This window comes from Rattus norvegicus, chromosome 13 (genome assembly GCF_036323735.1).
Source record: "Rattus norvegicus strain BN/NHsdMcwi chromosome 13, GRCr8, whole genome shotgun sequence".
Classification (NCBI taxonomy): domain Eukaryota; kingdom Metazoa; phylum Chordata; class Mammalia; order Rodentia; family Muridae; genus Rattus; species Rattus norvegicus.
The window spans coordinates 95,055,757-95,078,000 of NC_086031.1; the positions used below are offsets into that span (position 1 = coordinate 95,055,757).

The 22,244-nt window shown below is 45.3% G+C and overlaps 1 protein-coding gene across 3 annotated transcripts; it reads right to left on the reverse strand.

Moving 5' to 3' along the window:
• Positions 1-9,328: 9,328 nt before the first annotated feature.
• On the reverse strand, positions 9,329-20,939 carry H3f3a (H3.3 histone A). Of its 3 annotated transcripts, none has more exons than NM_001402226.1 (4): positions 20,802-20,939; positions 19,169-19,310; positions 17,760-17,913; positions 9,329-9,979 (listed from the first exon to the last, which is right to left on the reverse strand). In NM_001402226.1, exons 2-4 carry the CDS (start codon positions 19,294-19,296, stop codon positions 9,851-9,853), a joined length of 411 nt encoding a protein of 136 aa, NP_001389155.1. In that variant the 5' UTR covers positions 19,297-19,310; positions 20,802-20,939; the 3' UTR covers positions 9,329-9,850. The 3 variants fall into 3 exon arrangements, 2 of the variants coding, with proteins under 2 accessions (NP_001389155.1, NP_001389154.1); NM_001402225.1 differs by having other exon boundaries at positions 19,169-19,319; NR_175010.1 differs by lacking the exon at positions 19,169-19,310.
• Between the last annotated feature and the right edge of the window lie 1,305 nt (positions 20,940-22,244).

Genomic DNA, 22,244 nt, shown 5'->3' on the forward strand with positions numbered 1-22,244 from the left:
TTAAAGGCACCCCTCCCGGTGACTTAAAATCTACTCAGTCCCTTTCCTCAAGGTCCCACCTACTGGGGTCACCCCCTTTTTTTTTTCTCTTTTTTCTTTTCTGGGGCTGGGGACCGAACCCAGGACCTTGCGCTTCCTAGGTAAGTGCTCTACCACTGAGCCAAATCCCCAACCCCGCGTCACCCTTTTAATGCAAATCTGTCAGGGCCACACATTTAAACCACAACTCCCAATAAGAATTACTGGATCCTGGAGCCCCAGCGATCTGTGGAGGTGAATCAGTCTCTTCCCAGCCACCACGGTGCTTTCTCAGTGGGTCCATGCAGCATCGATCATGGCCGCAAGGGTGGTAGCTATACCTATAACAGCACAGGGAGGACTGAAGTTCACTGTCACAGTTCTACTGCTCACAGCAACAGCAGAGACCAATGTTCAGCCCACATTGCTGCCCAGACAGAAACCCAGCCAGCCATCAAGTGCAAGCTGACCACACTGGATTCTTTCCATCCTGCTAGGGACAGAGATCTGTCCTTTGTGGGTTCTGGGGATGCTTCCCTGCCCTCAGTGTTTCAGCCGGCTCTGTCAGCCACCCACCTCGCTCTCCACACGGTACTGCCTCAGAGTAAGGATGCCGCCTTTCATTGAGTAGAAATGGCCTGACCTGGTTTAATCCCATTCCCAGGAGCAGCTGACCTAACAGAAAGGAGGGATAAGCAGCCAGGTGCTTACTGGGCACCAACACTTTGAAAGAATTAAGCTCTGTCTTACAGGGCAGAACGGGTGCTCTGAAAGGAGATTGCAGTATGGCCAACACATACGGGTCTGGGAGACAAGAGGTGGATAACACAGGGGACTCATCCTCAGCACAAAGCAAACACCGTGGGGACAAGGCCCTAGGGTAGAGCAGAGGGTCAAAGTAAGGCATCAATGTGACATTTGTGTGTAGGATGCCTTCCCTTAGCCTTCTGGGGTTCCTGCCTCATCCAATAGAAACAGAGCAGTCCCTAAGGGAGGAGCCCTACCTCCTGACTGTGTCACCAACCTTCGTTTGGTGTTCCTAAGACCTAGCTTCCCCTGGGGGGGGGGGGGTTAGGATTTTTTCTTCTACTGAGGCAGCTTTTCAGGCCTCATAGTTACCTCAGAATTGATGACTTCGGGACAACCTGCTAAGACTGACCTTTTCCTGTCAGGATCCACAGACTTGTGACTACCCTAGCCAGCTTCATCAGGTGTGAAAATCCTGGACTCCATCCCTACTTTGGGTCTCCCAAGAGTCCCCTAGGTTACCGCTCCTTGCAGGGGACCCGTGGAAACAAACCCTAAGCTAGGAGAGGGTAGTCAGGCTTAGCATGGTCCACTTCACCCAAGTCCCGGGAGCGAGGGTGGTAGTGGTGGTGGTGGGTTGTTTCGATGGTTTAATGGCCCAGACCCCGTTGTCCAGGCACAAGAAACTAGGGGTGGGGCGGGTGCCCAGCTCTGCTTCCTCCCGAGGGTACAAATCCACCCGGAGAACCAGTTTGCCTCGGTCACAGGACCAAGGACACAGCAGAGGAGGCCCGAGGGAGCTCAGAAGCGTCACTGTCACCGAGGAGAAGGAGGGAAAAGCCAGCTCCAGGGAGACATGGCTATAGGGATGCACTGGAGCGATGGGGGACCTGAGTCAGAACTGAGGTCAAGACACCCTCGGGATTAGCCTTCCGACAGCCGCGCAGCAATTGGGATTTGCGGAAAGGAGCTGATGAGCAGCCATCTGCTGGCCAGCCTGGAGCCAGTCTGGAGCCAGCACGGTTGCCTTGGTGCTGCCCCAGGGCCAATGAGCCTGGGTCAGCCAGGCCTGGCATACCTGTGGACTTCATGAGGAAGCTAGTGACAGCTGAAACCCTAGCCGCTTCTCTCTTCTCCTCCCTCCCTCCCTCCCTCCCTCCCTCCCTCCCTCCCTCCCTCCCTCCCTCCTGCTTTCCCTCAGAATCAGGCTCAAATGTGATGACCAAGTAGCTTTTTTATACATTCTCATACTTTTATTTTATGTCCTTGTCATCTTGTCTGTGTGAGACTGTCAGATCTCCTGGAACTAGAATTACAGTTACAGACGATTGTGAGCTGCCATGAGGGTGCTGGGAACTGAACCCAAGTCCTCTGGAGGAGCAGCCAGTGCTCTTACACTGGGCCATTCCTCCAGCCCACTTATTTTTCTTGTTTTGTTTTGTTTTGCTTGTTTGCTTTCTTAAATCTGTTTTTCCAGATAGGGTTTTCCTGTGTAGCCCTCTCTGTCCCAGACTCACTCTGTAAACCAGGCTGGCCTCTGTAAACCAGACTGGCCTCGAACTCATAGTTCTGTCTTCCTCTGATCCGGAGTGCTGGGATTAAAGGCATGCGCCACCATGGACAGTATTTTGTTCTTAAGCCTAGACTTTTTCCTGCCACTTTCCTGACTCTTGCCAACATCACAGCAAAGCTAGCCTGGTCTACAGACCAAATTCCAGAACATCCAAGGATACAAAAAGAAACCTTGTCTCAAGAAAACCAGTAAACAAACAAATAAAAGAAAAAGTTACATCATGTGTCCATTCCCTCTTTCCGTTTAAGGACATGGTTTAAGGACACATGGAGTTCAAGGATGACTTTTGGGAGCTGGTTTGTTATAGAATGAATGAATATGCCTTCTCAATGAAGTCACCCCAGTAACTAGAGCTTAGTTAAAAGGACAAAAAGCAACCACGTAGGACTGGTTCCCGCCAAGCCCTGAACATAAACCTTGGCATTTTGTACAGATCTATGGTGTTAAGCTACATTGACCAATTAACATCTCTCTCAGAGATGGAAATTCCCGGTTTGGTTCTTTGGACAAAAGGGAAGATTTACAACGTTGTCCTAATTATTCAAGGACAGACCAAGGATTGCTTTCTCTAGGCGGCTGTTAACCAATTCATCCAGCCTGGCTGGGAGAGTTAAGCTCTTCAGGACTTGGTGGTGGCCCAGGACTCACTGGTGGCCTGACCACAAGTCCTTTCAAATGGAATGGGGCCTAGTTGGGGGGAATCTAAGTGAACAATTCTTTGTTTTGTCTGTTTTTGTTTTTGTTTTTTTTGTTTTTTTTTTTTAAGACAGGATTTCTCGGGGGTTGGGGATTTGGCTCAGTGGTAGAGCGCTTGCCTAGCAAGCGCAAGGTCCTGGGTTCGGTCCCCAGCTCCAAAAAAAAAAAAAAAAAAAAAAAAGGACAGGATTTCTCCAGTTATCCAGAAACTCAGTGTAGACCAGACTGTCCTGGAACTCATAGGATCTGCCTGCCTCTGTCTCCTGAGTGCTAGGAATAGGTGTGTACCACCATACTCCAACTGTTTTTTGTTTGTTTGTTTGTGTTTTTTTTTTTTTTTTTTTTTTTTTTTTTTTTTTTGAGACAAGACCTCACTATGTAGCTCTGATTGGCCTGGAACTCAGGGATCTGTCTGTTTCTGCCTCCCAGTGCTAGCTGCAGTTAAAAAGTCTGAGCTACCATGCCAGCAAGTGAACAAAGTTAATAGTCAGCATCTTTAATACTCAGAAATACAATTGTTCCTTCTAGTTGCTGACACATCTGGGTAGCATACATCTATTCATCCTTGAGTTCACCTTCAACTGAAGTCTACTTTGTACAACTTAATATTTCCTGAACAAGCTTGGTAACTGATTTACTATGGTTTCTCTTTATTGTGTTCCTTGTGGGTCCCAAGGAGGAAAACTCAGGTCTTCAGGCTTGGTGGCAAGTATTTTACCAGCTAACCTTGACCTTCTCACAGCCCTATCCCTTGTTGTGGGAGTGGAGGATGGGGCAGCAGGCTTTCATGAAGTTCAGGTACTCTCAAACAATATTTAGAAGCAAAATGACCTTGAATTTCTGGTCCTTCTGAATCCATTTCCCCATGCTGGTGTTACAGACTATGACCAGTGAGACAATGGGATTTTTTTTTTTTTTTTTTTTTGGTTCTTTTTTTCAGAGCTGGGGACCGAACCCAGGGCCTTGCGCTTCCTAGGCAAGCACTCTACCACTGAGCTAAATCCCCTTAGTACACGTCTTAGTCCCAAACAATAAAGGTAAATTTAGTTTGTAGAAGGAAGCACCCAGGTTTGAAAGTCATGTCTAATTGTGTGGCAGCCAAAGTGATGAGTCAGAGAAAGATTTGACAATAGGATATGTACCAACTCTCATAAGAAAAGAGAAAAAAAGAAAGAAGCCACTTCCGGAGCAGTACAGAGAGAAAGCAAGCTGTCTTCCTGGCTGAGTTTTACAAAGACAAGTTGGGAGAACAAGTTCGACACAGGTGAAGACAGAAGGGCCAGAGTCCGAGAAGGAGCCAGAAGATTAGAACAGATTGCCAGAGTTAGTTGAGGCCAAACAGAGCAATTCAGGAGAAGCTGGAAGAAGCCAGATTGGATCCGTCAGCTTGGAAAGGAGTTTTTGAGTGAGCACAGCTGAGATGAGTCAGCCAGCAAGAGCTCAGAACTAGAAAGGAGAGCTTAGTTTATTCAGCACCAACCTCAGAGTCAGAAAACATTCTAGACTGGAGTTGTATGGAGGCTAGAAGCTTCCAGGACTAGGCCTATTGTAGGAGTCTGAGGCAGTAAGATCGGAGAGGACAATTACATCAGGGGAATAAAAACTATTTTTACATATTTTAAGGTTACAGATACTTGAAAGACCTGGAGGCAGGGACTGGGGGTACAGCCCAGTGGTAGAATGCATCTAGGCCGGGGTTCAATTCTCAGTCCTAAACACAATCAATTAAAAACCCAACAGGGTGGGGCTGGGGATTTAGCTCAGTGGTAGAGCGCTTACCTAGGAAGCGCAAGGCCCTGGGTTCGGTCCCCAGCTCCGGAAAAAAAGAACCAAAAAAAAAAAAAAAAAAAAAAACAACCCATGCCTTTAACCCCAGCACTTGAAGGCAGAGGTAGGCAGATCTCTGACTTTGAGAGCAGGTTAGGGTTGAGGCACGGTGATGCACATCTTTTCTTCCAGCACTTGAGAAGGCAGAGGCGGGTTTGAGGCCGGCTTGGTCTACATAGAGAATTCCAGGCTATGGAGGGATACAGAGACCCTGTCTCAAACACAGACAAAAAGAACAGGGGGTAGTCCAGAGACACTCAACAGTTTAGAGAACTTGTTGGTCTTGCAGAGAAAACTGGGGTGTGATTCCCAAGGCCCACATGATTAACTCACAATTAGCATAACTCTAGTTGTAAGAGGTCCTATGGCCTCTTCTGACTTGTCTGGACAAGTCAGGAAAATGTTGCATGCACATCCATGCAAGCAACACGTCCATGCATTTAATATGATATCCTCCAAGATATTTTGGATGGAGTTTTAAATGACTTATTTTATGTGCACTGGTGTTTTGCCTGCGTGAGTGTTGGATCCCCTGGAACTGGAGTAGCAGTTGTAAGCTATCTTTGGGTGCTGGGAATTGAATCCAGGTCTTCTGGAAGGGCAGCTACTGTTAACTACTGAGCCATCTCTCCGAACTCTTTGTTTTGCATGCGACAGTATCTCTTTATGAAGCCCTGGCTTTCCTGTGCTAGGATTAAAGATTTGTGCCGTTCTGCCCTGCTTAGACGCACTTTGGAGAGTAAAAGCTGAATAAAATTGATGGAAAAGGTGGGAGAAGGGAAGAAAATGGTCGTGCAGATGCGAGGAGCATGTTTGTTCTGTGGTGTGTGTGCGCATGTGCGCGTGATGTTCATCTTATTCACTGAGGCAGAATCTCTCAACTGATGTCCAAAGTGGCTGATATGGCTAGTCAGACATCATTTACTTGGGGAATCCTTGTCTTCTTTACACTGTAATTACAGGCAGAGCCTCATGAACACCTGGTATTTAGTCGGTTTGTGTGGATGGGGAATCCAGTCCTGATGTTTGCACACGCACTGCTAAGTCACTTTATCTCAGTGCCAGATTGCACACACGCTCTCCTCCTTAAATCTGCCCCCCCCCATCCTTTTTCCCCGGTGGGGACTGAACCCAGGGCCTTGCGCTTCCTAGGCAAGCGCTCTACCACTGAGCTAAATTCCCAACCCCTTCCCATTTGTTTCTACTTCAGGCAAAATAGGGAACTCTAGTCTGTTCTATCAAATATGGTTCTAGACTATGGTTATGAGTCCTTCATAATGAAGCTCAGACTTCATTTGCTGTGACCGTGGGCAAAGGTCTTCACGTACATGAGCAGCCCCACCCCATCGGCCACTGAGAACTATATGCTTCACATTGGACCAGGCCCCCCAAAACCTCAGCATTTTTCAGGCCCACAAGATACTTGGGAATTTGAATTTTCTCTTGTAACAGTGCAATGGAATTCTTCCATTTGCTTAAAGTTTGTTCCCAAATTCCTTTCTAAAAGTTTCTTTTGCAGTTTTTTTTTCTTTTTTTAAAACATCTTTTTAGGGGTTGGGGATTTAGCTCAGTGGTAGAGCGCTTGCCTAGCAAGCGCAAGGCCCTGGGTTCGGTCCCCAGCTCCGGAAAAAAACAAAAAAACATCTTTTTGAAAAGGTTTTTATGTGTGTTAAGTATTTTTACCTGGATGTGTCTACACACCACATATTTGTGCATTGGTGCCTGTGAAGGCCATGAGTTTTGGGTTCCAAGATCAGGAGTCAAACGGTTGAGTCATGTGGGTGCTGGGAATTGGTACCAGGTCCTCTGGAAGAACAGCCAGTTCTTGAAGTCCATGAAGATTTATTTGAGCACACTGTAACTGTCTTCAGACACACCAGAAGAGGACGTCAAATCCCATTACAGATGACTGTGAGCCACCATATGGTTGCTGGGAATTAAACTCAGGACCTCTGGAAGAGCAGTCAGCGCTTTTTTTTTTTTTTGGTTCTTTTTTTTTTCCGGAGCTGGGGATCGAACCCAGGGCCTTGCGCTTCCTAGGCAAGCGCTCTACCACTGAGCTAAATCCCCAACCCCAGCAGTCAGCGCTCTTAACCAAAGGTCATTTGCTGTGACCTTGGGCAAAGGTCTTCGTCTACATGAGCAGCCCCACCCCATCGGCCACTGAGAACTACATTCTTCACATTGGACCAGGCCCCAGCCAGTACTTTTTTTTTTTTCTTTTTTTTTCAGAGCTGGGGACTGAACCCAGGGCCTTGCTAGGCAAGCGCTCTACCACTGAGCTAAATCCCCAACCCCTCAGCCAGTACTCTTAACTGCTGAACCATCTTTCTATCTACATTTCTGTGTTTACCATCCACATTTACTGAGTTTTCTAGGATCTCCCTGTAAACCTTAGGAACTGCCAACTGGTCACTGTCTTCAGTTCTCTATTCTTGCTGAGCGTGGCCCGCACACAAAGCAGGAGTCCAGCCCACACAGACTCAAAAAAAGAGGCTCCACATCCTAGTGGTTATTTTTCAAATTTTATTATTTGAGGGGAGGGGGGGATAGACGACAACACAGCATGCACATAGAGGTCAGTGGACAACTTTTAAGTCAGTTCTCAAGCAGGGCCTAGTGGCACATACCTTTAATTCCAGTACTTGAGAGGCAGAGGCAGGGAGGGGGATGTGTGAATTTGAGGCCATCCTGACAGCCAGGGTTACAGTGAGACCCTGTTTTGAAAAAAGCCCAGCCTTGTCTCAAACTCACTATTGACTTTTAGTTCCTGATCCTTGTCTCCATCCTCCAAATGCTGAGAAGACATACCTTAGCTTGTGTTTTTTTCTCTCTCCAAAATCCACTGCTTTGTAAACAGGAACAAACAATCCGTCTTACAGGAATATGAGAACAAGTCAAATACTAGTTAGCATGCATTAGATTGGCAGTTCAGACATGTATGCACACTGACCGCTAAGTTCACTTACTTACACTTCTATACAGGAACAATGTGCTAAACAGTCAAAAGCCATTTTATAAAGGAAATAAAGCGCACCCGGAAGGAAGTGTACTAGTAGTCTGGCTTGCCTAAAACTTAAGTAGAACCACCATAGCGTGTCCCACTTGTAAACTGGGCAGAGGGACAAACCACAGTCCTGGGTGGTGGAGGTGCTTTGCAAGCTCTGAGGCTTTGGTGCTCCAGTGCAAACCCAGTGGAGAAGAACCAGCTAAGGACCAGTAATCACAGCATTGGGGGGGGATGAAGAAAAATTATGAACTCCTTGTGTCAACCTGGCTACATAGTGAAATCACCTCAAAATGAAGACTTAAAAGAAAAAAAAGATTTATTATATATAAGTACACTGTCGCTGTCTTCAGACACACCAGAAGAGGGCATAGGATCTTATTACAGAAGGTTGTGAGCCAACATGTGGTTGCTGGGAATTGAATGCAGACCTCTGGAAGAGCAGTCAGTGCTCTTAACCGCTGAGCCATCTCTCCAGCCGAATACATGTTTTTAAAAGATAAGAGGGGGCCATAATCCCAGCCCACTTAGGGAAAGGATGCACTCAAGGTCACCATCTGCAGGTCAGCTAGGGCTGTGAACCAAAGCCACCTGTAGACATCAAAAGCACACCAAGTCTTGCCTATGGCACTGTTGTTTGAGGGTCAGCCAGTGCTGCATATAGCAGGACTACATTAAAAAAAAAAAAATTGTACCGACAGTCACAATTTGCCCAAGAAATTTTTATCTAACAAAATTCACATAACCCAAGCTGGCCTTGAATTATGAAGCTAAGGACAACTTTAAACTTCTGATCCTCCTACATTCATATCCTGATTGCTTGGGTGTTGGGATTACTCGGATGAAACACCAGTGTGAACACTGCTGGGGACTGAAATGAAGGATTCTTCTACGATAGCCAAGTTCTTTAATGAGCTACATGCCCCTGTGTATTTTTTTATTTTTATGCTATAGCTGTGCGACCTTGGCTGGCCTGAACTCACATCTACTGCCTCTACCTCTCAAATGCTGGAATTAAATGGCATGCGCTACCATACAGTGCCCCAGCAAATTGTAACAAGCACCTATAATCTAATCTCTGCTAAAAATAACCAAGACACTGCCAAATGGCTCCTGTTGAGTCTGGGCTTTGTCCTTCAGACAATGTTACGACTAACTTCATGTCATTACTGCACAGCAACATGCATTTTACATTAAACATTCTAATGCTAATAACACAGATAAGAATCAATGATTGGTGCTTGAATAACTTGTTAATATACAACATTTTAAAACAGCAGACACTTGCTTACTTAGACTTACACATTTTCATTCACCAGTAAATGTCTAATAGTGTAGTGTACGCCTGATTGTCCTCTGGTTCTTTTCACACCCGACTTTCCTTCTCCTATGCCTCAAGAGTTTTGTCAAATTACTGGATATTAAACTTGTATCTGTAAGGTTAATAATAAAGACCAAAAGCAGGTATAGTTTAATGTATTTTAATAGCAAACTTACAGGAACAGCACAGAAGACAGACAACATTAAAAACATGTACTTGCATGTAGGACAACTCCGTTAGAAAAGTATAGTGAATGGATGGAATCTACTGTATGATAAAATGCTACAAACACCATTTAGTTGCTGTCAATAAGAAATTTACTTATTTTAAAAAAATCCAAATGCTGGCATTGTCCAGAAAATTTTAACAGGTTTATTTATAATTGTTATAAAGTTGAACTGTTGAAATGTGTTCACTGAAACATTTTGCTTGCATTAATGCTTTACATCTTGCATTTATATTAAAAATTCACACACAAATGAACGTGGAGAAACTGCCAATACCTGATTCTGTCCCCTATGTTTCCACTCGCAATCATATACTTAGGTACCTTTGACCCCCATGGAAAAAATATCTAACATTCAGAACTACTGATAACAGGAAGAAGAGGAAAAAAAAATTTTTTTTTTGAGAATGAAATGTTTCCCCTCATAGTGGACTCTTAAGCACGTTCTCCGCGTATGCGGCGTGCTAGCTGGATGTCTTTTGGCATAATTGTTACACGTTTGGCATGGATAGCACACAGGTTGGTATCTTCAAAAAGGCCAACCAGATAGGCCTCACTTGCCTCCTGCAACAATAATAAAGAGAAATTACTTAATGGTATTTTTCCAACAGTTAAAATACATTTATACAGTAAAATCCTTTAAAAAAAACTTTTATCAAGTGTCAATATTAAAAAACCTGTCAAGGGCTAGAGAGATGGCTCAGTGGTTAAGAGCACCCGACTGCTCTTCCAGAGGTCCTGAGTTCAAATCCCAGCAACCACATGGTGGCTCACAACCATCTGTAAAGAGATTTGATGCCCTCTTCTGGTGTGTCTGAAGACAGCTACAGTGTACTTATATATAATAAATAAATAAATCTTAAAAAAAAAAAAGACAAAAAAAAAAAAAACCTGTCAAAAGTGCTTCAGTTCATATAAAGCATCAAGACACTTCAATTTTCCAAGTATTTTTTTTTAATTTATTTTTTAAGATTTTATTTTATTGTATGGGTACACTGTAGCTGTCTTCAGACACACCAGAAGAGGGCATCAGATCCCATTACAGATGGTTGTGAGCCACCATGTGGTGGCTGGGATTTGAACTCAGGACCTCAGGAAGAGCAGTCAGTGCTCTTAACCACTGAGCCATCTCTCCAGCCCCCTCCAAGTATTTTTTAAAAAGATTTTATTTTTTATTTTATGTATATGATGAGTACACCGTTGCTGTGTTCAGACACACCAGAGGGCATCAGATTCCACTACAGATGGTTGTGAGCCACCATGTGGCTGCTGGGAATTGACCTCAGGACCTCTGGAAGAGCAGCCAGTGAGTGCTCCTAACCACCGAGCCCTCTCTCTCCAGCCCCAAATCCAAATGTTAATTGGCAAACAAATGACTAAAAGAAGCCAACTAATGCTAACACTCTCAGCCTTCCAAGGGGCATGAAATGTACACTGAAGCAGCCCAGGCAATCTCTCCCAGGCTGACGCCATGGCAGCGTAGTGGAGAGAGGTCTGACATACAACCCAAGAATACACAGATTGGATTACCAGCTCCAAAATACTTTCTTCCAAATCCTTAGTGTGTAATGGAATTTGTTGCCCTCTATCAAATGCTGATCCTGTTTCCCTCCTCCTTCTTCAGGGTATTTCCTTACTCATCCTACTACCCAAACATGCTAGCTGTGTGAACCATCCACCGACACCTGTCACGCCATGTGGAGAGGAAAAAGGACCTCCACATCTTACAGTTTCCTAGGTTAAAGCATCTAGTGTTTCTTTTGGTGGTAGTGGTGTTTTTGAGACAGTTGAGACTTACTATGTAGCTCACATAGACCACACTAGTTCTTCCTGTTCTTAAGGAATTCTTCCTGCCTACAACTCACATCACACACACGTCACTAAATGGCTTCATTTTAAAGCAGAATTGGGAGTACAATGTACTGACATCCTCTTTCACCAATGTTTCCCACAACCAAACTCAAATTCTGCTTTTAAAAACAACAAAGGAGGTGAGATGTGCAGAGTATGACCCAACACATAAAATATATGCATTCAGGAAAGAAAGGTTTCAAAAATCACTAAAAAAGAAAAATAAAGAAAGTGCTGGGTGTCTTTGTCAACTGCTTACCACATTATTTTCTAAGACATGGCCTCTCATTGAATCCAGAGCCTACCAATTCATCTAGGCTGGAATGTTCCAAGGATCTGCCTATCTCTGAGTTCCTAATGCTGGGACTGCAGATACTGTGTCTCTCTTTTTATGTATACTGAGAATCCGAACCTAGGTCCCTCATGCTTGCATGGTAAGCACTTTAAAGGACCTTCTTCCCAGTTTCAACTTAGTTTTGAGGACCTGTCACAGGGACTAGGACCAACCTGGTTAGGCCTTTCAGTGACACCCCTGCAGTGCCAGCCATGCACGAGCACCAACCACCAGACAGCTGTTAGGGACTGCACCACGGACATGCATAGGTGTTAAGAACTCAGCTCAGTCTGCCTTCATGTTTGCATGAGAGGGACTTATTCCAGCCCCCATCCTCACCCTTCAAAGAATCCTCACACCTTATGATACAAATCTGCCTCGCGCAAAACACTCGTGACTCTTACCTATCTTAAGTTCTAGCCCAAAACTATTCTATAAAGGGCCAAGTAACACTACTCCTATGGTCTTCATAGTGAAGCTATAATCTAATTCTTTGGCATTTACTCTGGCCCTACCATCCAGTCAGCTTCTAATACCTGTCAGTTAATTTGGCAAGAGATCTCATTCCATGTAATGCTTTGTTCTGCACTGCAAACCCCAAATCCCCACAACTCCCTTCTAGGCCATCCTTCACTCTTGTCTTACCTACTAGTCCAAAGATTTACTACTCAGACACTCATTTTTAGTCTACAAGTTGGTTAAGAAGTCTAGAGAGGAAGCTGAAGACGGCTCAGTAGACTAGAAGATGGAGGATCAAGTCCTTACTTATGTGCACATCTACACACACGATCGTCAAAGTAACAAGTGTGTTGCTAGGTACAATGTAGATGGCCTGCTCCGGGGTTCACAGTGCAGATGCCTCCTGAAGTTCCTCAGTAAGGACTGTTTTGTTTAACTCCGCATTGGATTATGCAAACCTAGAACAGATGCTTCTGTGAAATGCAGCACAGCTTCTAGGAAGTCAGCAAGTGCCATGTTTCTGAGACCAATTGCTCCTACGAGTTGTGTTCTCGGAAGACTGAGCTAGATCACAGCACAAATAAATTCAGTTCTACTAGCAAATGTTCCTAAGTCCCTCTAACGTTAAAACTATATAGAAATCCCACCATGGTGGAGCATGCCTTTAATACCAGCACTCAGAAGACAGAAGCAGGAAATCTGAGTTCGAGGCCAGCTTGGATCCACACAATAAAATCCTGTTTCTAAATAAAGTCTAATTGACAACGCAAAAAACTTAGTTTTAAATGGTAGAAGAAAAAAGCATATTATAACTAGACTTTATAACACTTGAGTACATTTATGGCCCCACTGTTATCAAAACTGTTCATCCCTAACCTAAAACATTTTAGTTCAAGCTCCTTGATATTTAAAGAGGTAAGCATTACATTAGTCAATTCCCTATTATCCCTAATCACCCTACCTTTTTTAAAAAAAGATTTATTTATTAATTATATATGAGTACACTGTAGCTGTCTTCAGACACACCAGAAGAGGGCATCAGATCACATTACAGATGGTTGTGAGCCACCATGTGGTTGCTGGGAATTGAACTCATGACCTCTGGAAGAGCAGTCAGTGCTCTTAACCACTGAGCCATCTCGCCAGCCCCATCACCCTACCTCTTTGAACTAAATTTAGTTTTATATTTCTTTTCCTTTAGTTGTATAGTTGGCTCCACAACTCTCAACCTTCAGTTTCCTTTTACTGCCAACCATGATCTGAACATATTAAATGATTAAAATGGTCAAAGAAAAAAATTTTGAGGTTGGGTTTTACACTAGCCCAAGATGGTTTTAAATATTGGTAATATTCCTACCACAACCTCCTGATCCTAGGTGCGAGGCTTCATACCCAACACACACTCCATAATCTTAAGCTTATTAGCAGGACACTGTGCCAGCACTAGTGGCATGGGTCAGCAATCCAAACTAGCTATTCATGAAGCTGGAGATCTGCACATCCACGACAAGATCTGCCTGACTAAGGGAAACCCCGCCTCACAAAAGCTGGCCAGCATAGATAGTGATGTACGTCTCATCCCTGTGCTCAAGAGGCAAAGGCAAATCTGAGTTTAAAGCTCAGCCTGGTCTACAAGTTCAAGAACAGGTAAGATTGGGGCTGGGGATTTAGCTCAGTGGTAGAGCGCTTACCTAGGAAGCGCAAGGCCCTGGGTTCGGTCCCCAGCTCCGAAAAAAAAAAAAAAAAAAAAAAAAAAAAAAAAAAAAAAGAACAGGTAAGACTACATAGAAAGACCCTGTCACAAGAAACAAAAACGAAAAAGACCAAAACCCATTTAAAAACACAAAATAGCAGCAAGCTTGGGAAATAGTTCCCAGTACTTTGTGTAGTGTGCTCACCCAGGAAGGAGGAGGCCCTAGATTAAGCTCTATTGAGACTACACAACAAAAGTTCATTGTTTTAACTATCCCACCTCCTTTACTGTTATTAGCTCAGTGGTAGAGCGCTTGTCTAGCAAGCGCAAGGCCCTGGGTTCAGTCCCCAGCTCAAAAAAAAAAAAAAAAAAAAAAAAAAAAAGAAAAAGAAAAAAGACCTCAGTAATATTCAGAATTTGAAGTCCTGCAGTTTTAGGAATCCTTTGGGGCTCTTGGAATATATGGGCTGGAGAGATGGCTCAGTGGTTAGGAGCACTGACTACTCTTCCACAGGTCCTGAGTTCAATTCTAAGCAACCCCATGGTGGCTCACAACCATCTGTAATGACATCTGATGCCCTCTTCTGGTGTGTCTGAAGACAGCAACAGTGTACTTATATACAATAAATATATACATAATATATAAATAAACATAAAAAAATGGGTGGGTGACAAGTACTCCCCCCACCCTGAGCTGAGGAAATCCCCAACCCCCACAAGCATTGTTTTATAAGTTAAACTATGTACTTTAAAGAAAAGATGAATTTTTAATGTATGTTTTAAGCACCAGGTTTTCTACCCAGTCTCTTTGTTCCTAGAATAAGGCTGAGACCTAATTATTTATGAATAAATGCCTAGGCTATAAGCTTTGGCTTGTTTCCTGTCTAGCTTGAAACTTATATAACATGTTTATTCTAGTCTATGTCTGCCACATGGCTGACTACCTACCTCTCCTCACTTTCATTTAGCTGACTTCCTCAGCTTGGGACAATCTTCCTACCTTACTTTTCCCAGAATTCCTTTCTCCCTCTGCCAGATGTACCACCTTCTAACCCCACCTCAGCTAACTGGCCATCAGTTTTATTGACAGGTGATGCTTCTTCTACACAGTACACAAGACTCTCTCTACAGTGTGTGTGGTGTCTATGCTTGTCTGTAAGTGTACCACATCCATGCATTCATTCTAGTGCCCCCAGAAGCTAGAAGAGGATGTCGGATCCCCTTGGGAAGAGTTACAGGTCGTCATGAGCTGCCTGATGCAGACAGGAATTAAAGCAGGAAGATCGGGCTTTTCACCAGTTCCTATAATCTTCTTGTTTTGTAACAAGGTTTCCCTGTAGTACCCCTGGCTATCCTGAAATTAGGCTGGCCTAAATTAGCCTGCTCCTGCCCTCCAAATGCTGGGATTAAAGGCATGAAATGTCTAGAAAAGGCAGGATAATATGTACTCTTGGTTAATCTTGAACTAGCTATATAGTGCAAACTGGTGTTGACAAATAATCCTCCTGTCACTTCTCATTTGAGTGTTGGCATTACAGACTAGCACACCCTATTATGTCCAACTTAAATTGTGTAACTCTAAAGCCAAAAAATAGAGTACCTTGTTTTTAAGAGGTCTTATTGTGTAGCCCAGACTGGCTCTGAACTTACATCAGCAAGCCTGCCTCACTCAGGCTCACATGTGCTGGAATTATAAAAGTTACGAGACATCAACAGATTAAAAAGCACTGGGGGCTGGGGATTTAGCTCAGTGGTAGAGCGCTTGCCTAGGAAGCACAAGGCCCTGGGTTCGGTCCCCAGCTCCGAAAAAAAGACCAAAAAAAAAAAAAATAAAAAAAAAAAATAAATAAAAAGCACTGTTTAAAATCCTACCTCATCTCCTTCTATATCCTTCTTCCACAAGCAAATGACTATCTTTTCTGTCTGTGGTACTAGGGGGGGACTAAACCTAGGACCCTGAATATGCAGGCAAGGATAGGACTACACCAGGCAACTTCTCTAACCTTAGAGATCACTGTGCTATTTAGTTTTTACAAAAGGATCTCACTATGTGTATGCAGTCCTGGCAGGCCTGGAAATCAGAGACCCCTGGCCTCCCTCAGCTTGACTAAAGCCACCTGCCGCTCCCATCGAGATGGTGGCTGTAGCTGGCTGGAGGGCTTGCCTAGCCAGGCAGTGGTGCACACTTTTAATCCTAGCACCTAGGGAAGCAGAAGCAGGTGAGTTAGGTAGGGACAGCCTGGTGTTCAAAGGGAGTTCTAGGACAGCCAAGAGCTAGAGAAACCCTACCTTGGAAGGAAAGGAGGAAACCTTGCCTAATAAGCACAGGGCTCTGGATCTAATCCCAAACACCATATAACACAGTTATGGTGGAGCTTGCCTGTAACCCCAGTCTTCAGGGACACAGAGAATCAGGAGTTCAAGGTCACCCTTAACCACATAGCTGGCTTTCTGAGCATAAACCTAAATAAACTCAGTCATTAAAAAATCGGGGAGGGGGATAGGATAGAGGGTTATGGATGAGAAACTGAAAAAGGGAGTAACATTTGAAATGTAAATTAAAAACAAACAAACAAAGAATCCAGGACATTAAAAAATATGCGGGGTTGGGGATTTGGCTCAGTGGTAGAGCGCTTGCCTAGCAAGCGCAAGGCCCTGGGTTAGGTCCCCAGCTCCGAAAAAAAAAAAAAAAAAAAAATGCATATTTTACTCAAAATCATGCTTGCTGGTAATTATGTAACTAAATAATAACAATGGACATTTACACATGGATGGTGTAAGTTTTCCAGCCAAAATGCTTAGTAATTTCAAAGCTTTATTATTGCATGTAAGATTTAAAAAAATGCTGGACTTACAAGTACAGTGTTAATCACGGCCTGCTAATGAGAGTAGCTCATCTTGGGGATCTTAGTAATTGCATTTATTCAAAGGAATTGATAAGCAGCTATTGAAACAGAAACATAAAATTCTAAAGGAACACTATGAAAAGATTGATAGTGAAATTTCAGTAATTCCAATCCATGTAAATGTAATAGATGCATGCCTATTCTTGAATTCACCAATCAAATGAAGTTTAGCCCAACCATAGAAACAGCTTGACCAATCATACATCAGAGCAGAATCCACCTATCAAATCTTTCTCCAATGTAAAGCAAAAGCTAAGCACAGCAACAGTAGCTTTTAAAACCCTCCAATGATGATGTGTAGCACTGCCCAGAGACCTCCATTTCTACTTTCTCTGGTGCTGTGCCTGCATGTTTTTTGTGTCTGTGTGAAGAGGTCAGATCCTCTAGAAACGGAGTGAGAGGCCATGTGGTTGTGGGATTGAATCCTGGACCTCTGGAAAAGCAGCACGCTTAACCACGAAGCCATCTCCAGCCCCATCTCTTCATACTTGAGATACAAGGGCATTATACCCCCAAACACCTGTCAAGTCTTTTGTATTAATCTCAATTTTAATCTTGTTAGAAGTCATTAGTGCTTCCATATACAACCACTCCCGATCACTGTTCCCAACACTAGAACTAAGGTTAAATTCAGACTGTGCTTCCTATTTGACAGGAACTCTATAGTTCCCTTTAGCAAACTGCATGTGTCCAGTCCTTGCTCCTTTACAGATCCACTTGTCTTCAAGCTCCTTTCCTGGCAGTTCTATCACAATTACCTCTCGTGTGTAATTGTTGAATACGGCCTACTCTAAAAACCACGCCAGAATTTTAGGCATTGCTTTCAATATACAAGGTTAAAAAATTAAAATAATAACTGCATTAAGCTTCAGAATCTATTAGGACTTAGGTTTTTATGGACGACCTTGAACCTCCCTAAAGGCTGAGACTAAAGGTCTGTGCACCACCTTGGTCCAGATACCTTGTACTATTTGACCTTTAAATTATATTACAGGCTTGTAACTACAGTTGCACGAGAAACAATAAGATGTTTGTAACCGTTCTTGCTACACAATAGGAACAAACAAAATGAGGGTCTGCCTTCCCCGCCCATCCATTTACCTGCAAAGCACCAATCGCTGCACTCTGGAAGCGCAGGTCTGTTTTGAAGTCCTGAGCAATTTCTCGCACCAGACGCTGAAAGGGGAGCTTGCGAATCAGAAGTTCAGTGGACTTCTGATAGCGTCTGATTTCTCGGAGTGCTACAGTACCAGGCCTAAAAAGTTAACATTAAAGAAATTGTTACTAAATCTCTATGACACGAAAAGTGGTCAGCTTTAAAGATATGCAGTAATTTTTCAAAAAGATCCACTCAACTATTCTTCAACACCAAATTTCACAGATCAGTTTTATGACCTGAATAGTCAATCCTGTTAAGAAAAAGATCACCTTTAAAATCAAAAGCACGATAAGGCAGTTTATCAAAGCCATATATTCATTTTCACTTTCATGCAAACATAACTCATCCATCTGCACTAAGAATTGAGACTTTGAGCTAGCTGGTTGTATTTTACACTTGTACCAGAACTCTTGGTGCAGAGGCTGCAGACACGACAGGAGCCTCTACACAGTGAGGTCCAGGCAAGCCTGCCTTATGTTAAATATACAAACTTGGGATCATGTGAGCTATTAGGCTAGCAGCAACCTCTTCTGAGTTAGCATCACTTTCCTTTACCCCATCTAAAAGGCTTACATAACTCAACGATTCACTTTCAAACTGTTTTACCTCCCACCATTCTATCAGTCATAATTAAGTTTGAAAACTTGTTTGCAGTTTTTTCCATAAGAAACCTCCCACTAGCCCCCTCGGGTTTCTATGTAACAGCCCTGAATGGCCTCAAATTCAGAGATCTGTCTGAGTGCTGCAATTAAATGCCCCACCACTGCCCAGCCAAAAAAATTAAGTTATTGCCCACAGAACTGTTTTACCTCTAATTCTGACGTATTTCTTCTACTCTTGTGCGCTTCACTGTAAAATCTGTCTATGTAAATTTGGGCAACTTGTGCCCTCTAATGGCTGATGTCCTTAACAACACCGGTTATATTAAAACTAAATGAGGTAATAAAGGAGGGAAAAAACCTACCAAGTAAATACGACCAATGGGAACTTTACTGGTCTCCCTACCATAAGTTATTACTTTACCATAAGTGAGGAGTTACCTAAAAAGTGAGACTTTACTAGTTAAAAAAAAAATGGCTGTTTAAAATATTAACTAACGTGTACTATTACTTTAATATACTACGTCTTTTAGGTTTTTAGATCAGATTACAGCTTCAAATGTTAGTGATCACACTGGATACTTAATACTTTATGTTCACAAACGAACATATGCAAATATATTCAAGCAGTAGTAATTATTCAAGAGAGAGAAACATCCTTTTCCCATAGCAAAAAGCATGACTATCTTCCTGTTAAAATACATGAACATACTATTTAGACACTCTCCCAGTCCTCGCCCTTTTATAAATACCTGTAACGATGAGGTTTCTTCACCCCTCCAGTAGAGGGCGCACTCTTGCGAGCGGCTTTTGTAGCCAGTTGTTTCCTGGGTGCTTTACCACCAGTGGATTTGCGGGCAGTCTGCTTTGTACGAGCCATGGTATGAGCACCTCCTTACTTACCTATCAGTGTTTAAAAAAAAAAAAAAAACCCATCGTATTCAACTAAAACATACATATTCCTGCCAGAAAACCCCCAACCTGAAAATTAATCAGTAACGGGGGGGGGGGCTGCTGCTGTTATATAATTAGTTGGGAAGGGCGTGGAATACGTCTATCACCCAAATATGTTTTAAAACAAACTAGAAAATTGTCAGCATTAATACTCTATAAAGCTAATTCCGAGCGATAAACTGCCAAAACCAGAGAGGCCCCCCCTTGGCTTTTGATTCAATTCCTTTAATTAAAGTAGAAATTAGAAACGTCTGCAAACATTCGATCGCAAACAAGTCAAATGAACGAACGAAGCCACAAACGCAGAAACGTCGAGTCAAATTACAGCCAAAATAAAATTTAGAAAAAGGTTTCAGCGCCCCTCCCCGCCGGGTTGGCGGCCCCCCTCGCGCTTGGCAGTTGATGTAAATATCTAAAAACATTCTTGGGATTTGTTTCTTTATAATTGACAAAAAGGCGTCTCAAAAGACAAGAACAACAGCCATCGCCAGCGAGCATTCCACAAAGCCCGTCCCCCTCCCGGGCTTCGACATGGAAGCCGACTGCCCCGCACCCAGGCTTAATTAGCGCTCCACACCGGCGGCCCGGCCCACCCAGCACCACATAAACTTTTGGTTCTATCTCCCCTGGGTCCCTAGGTTCCGGGTACCCGACCTGTCCGTCTCGGCCCCCGCACCCCGCGCTGGCAGCGAGCGACTCGGCTCCCCAAGACTAGCACAAAATGGAAACAATTGGAAAACGTATCCGATTCCCTTCCAGAGACAAACAGCAAATCGTTCGAAAATACCCCATCCTCTGCCACGTGCCGCTCTCCAAAAAAATGCAAAAGTTCTTTTTTTTGTTTTCTGCATTTCATATGCATCAAGTTTCTTTTTCTCCAAAAAAGGCAAAAAAATGTTCTTAAAATTTTTTCTCTTCCATTTTAAAATGGGGAAGAGAGAAACGGGGGGAAAAATATGGTCGGTGACCAGAGAAGAGACAAGATGGTGAAGCTCAGGCACAACTGTGGGGAGGCAGCAAAAAGCGAGTTAGCCCGGGGTGGAAAGCGGCGACGATTTTACCCCTTTGCGCCCGAAAAACTGGGGCCCGGGACCCGGAGGCGGCAGTTAAGAGGCTCGCGCGGGACATGGTGATGGTCTGGGGTCCCGGGAAGGGGCGGCGGGCGGGATTTCACCGAAGAAAGAGCCCGCGGCGCCGGAGGGAGACAGGCTCGGCGCCGCGGCAGTGCCACTGCTGGGCTGAGACGGAGAGACGGGGGAGCCGCCGCCGCCGCCGCCCGCGGAAGGGAAACTCGCTCCCCATATCTCCATTTCTGCGCCAAAAAGTTTGCGGGTCGAGCTCGGGGGGCTGTGGGTGCCCTCCGTGGCCCGCTACGAGGCCGACGGCGAGCGGGGCCGGGCCCCAGGAAAGCGGGCAGACGGAGAAACTTACCCCCTTCTCCTTCGGCTGGAGCTCAGCAAGCAAGAGGCGGCGCTGGCGTTAGAGAGCGGCGGCGGCGCGGCGAAGGCTGCGAACACAATTGAAAGATGGCTGACACCGAGGCTTTCCCCCACACACGCCGCCCCGCCCCGCGCCGCGCGCCAGCCAATCACACACAATGGAGGGAAGGCTCGGCCCCGCCCAGGGCCCCCGCACGCCCCGCCCCTCCCCTCCCCCCGCGCGCTCGTTCGCTGGCGCGCGCTCGCTCCTCCCCCGCGCGCCGCCCGCCCATTCCTCCCGCCGCCTCTCGCGGTGTGTACAAACACAAAAGACACGCCGAGGGGCCGCGGGGCCCGCCGAGATGCCGTCCGCCCTAGTCTGTTCCCCCGCCCGCACTCCTTCCCTGCCGGGCGCAGGCGTCACAGTGGGCCCCCGAAGCCCAGCTTTGGGGTGCACAGAGGGGAGTGGGGGAGGGGAGGGCGGCGCAGGCTGCGGACCAGCGCCCGGCCTGCGGGGGGAGGGGCGCCGCCCCCGCGCGCGCCCCCGAGGCGCTCGGCCCGTGTGGGGGCGGGGAGGAGGCCGGGACCGTGAGGTCGCCGCGCCCCAGTTGAAAACGCGCCCAAGCAGGAAGCTGGCAAGTGGAACCCCAGTCCCGCGGCGCCCACTTTCGGACCGCGCGGCGCGGCAGGGGCGGGGGCCCGCGGGCCTCTTCCCGCCTTTGCTCCCTGCTGAGCGCGGGCCTGTCCGGAGGGTCGGGCCAAGTCGCCTGAGGACAAGTTGGTCCGGGAGTCCAGCCCGAGAGTGGCGGGGCAGCCAGGTGCTGCCTGCGGGGCAGTGCGGAGACTGCCAGCGGGTCGCAGGTGGTGGCACCGGGGAGGAGGGACAGGGCTCACCCTCTCCCTAGGCCGCGGTTCTTGGTGCAAGATGGCTGTGTTTTGTAAGCCTTTGAAACAATGTGCAACACAGCTGTAGCTGTATAAACCAAGAGTGGGCCTTTCAACCCCTTCACTGTTGGAGGATCGCTGTAGAAATCTCGTGACATATTAGTCTAATGTTGTCAGCTACCAGAGGCTGAAACGGCAGGTAGAAGGAAAAGCTGGTGTAGGGCTTGCTGTTTCCCGCTTTCCTAGTGCTCAGTAGCTTGGGCAACGGACTGCATAGTTTAAGTTCTCATTAAGTGACCTACAAACATCTGAACCATCCCCAGATTAGGTATTGACCAGGCTCGACAACTCCGTGTGAAGGCTTTCGGTAGAAGAGTCACGAAGATCCCTCAGGGTACTGATGGAGATAAATTTCATAGATGAAGGACAGTACTGTATGTAATCTGAAGACCTCTCAAAGCAGTCTTACACATTATCCTGTAACAGATAATGTGGAAATCAGATATGAGAGAAGAAATGGATTTGTCCAAGGTCACTTAAATGAGGAACAGACCCTGGAGAAACAAAAAAA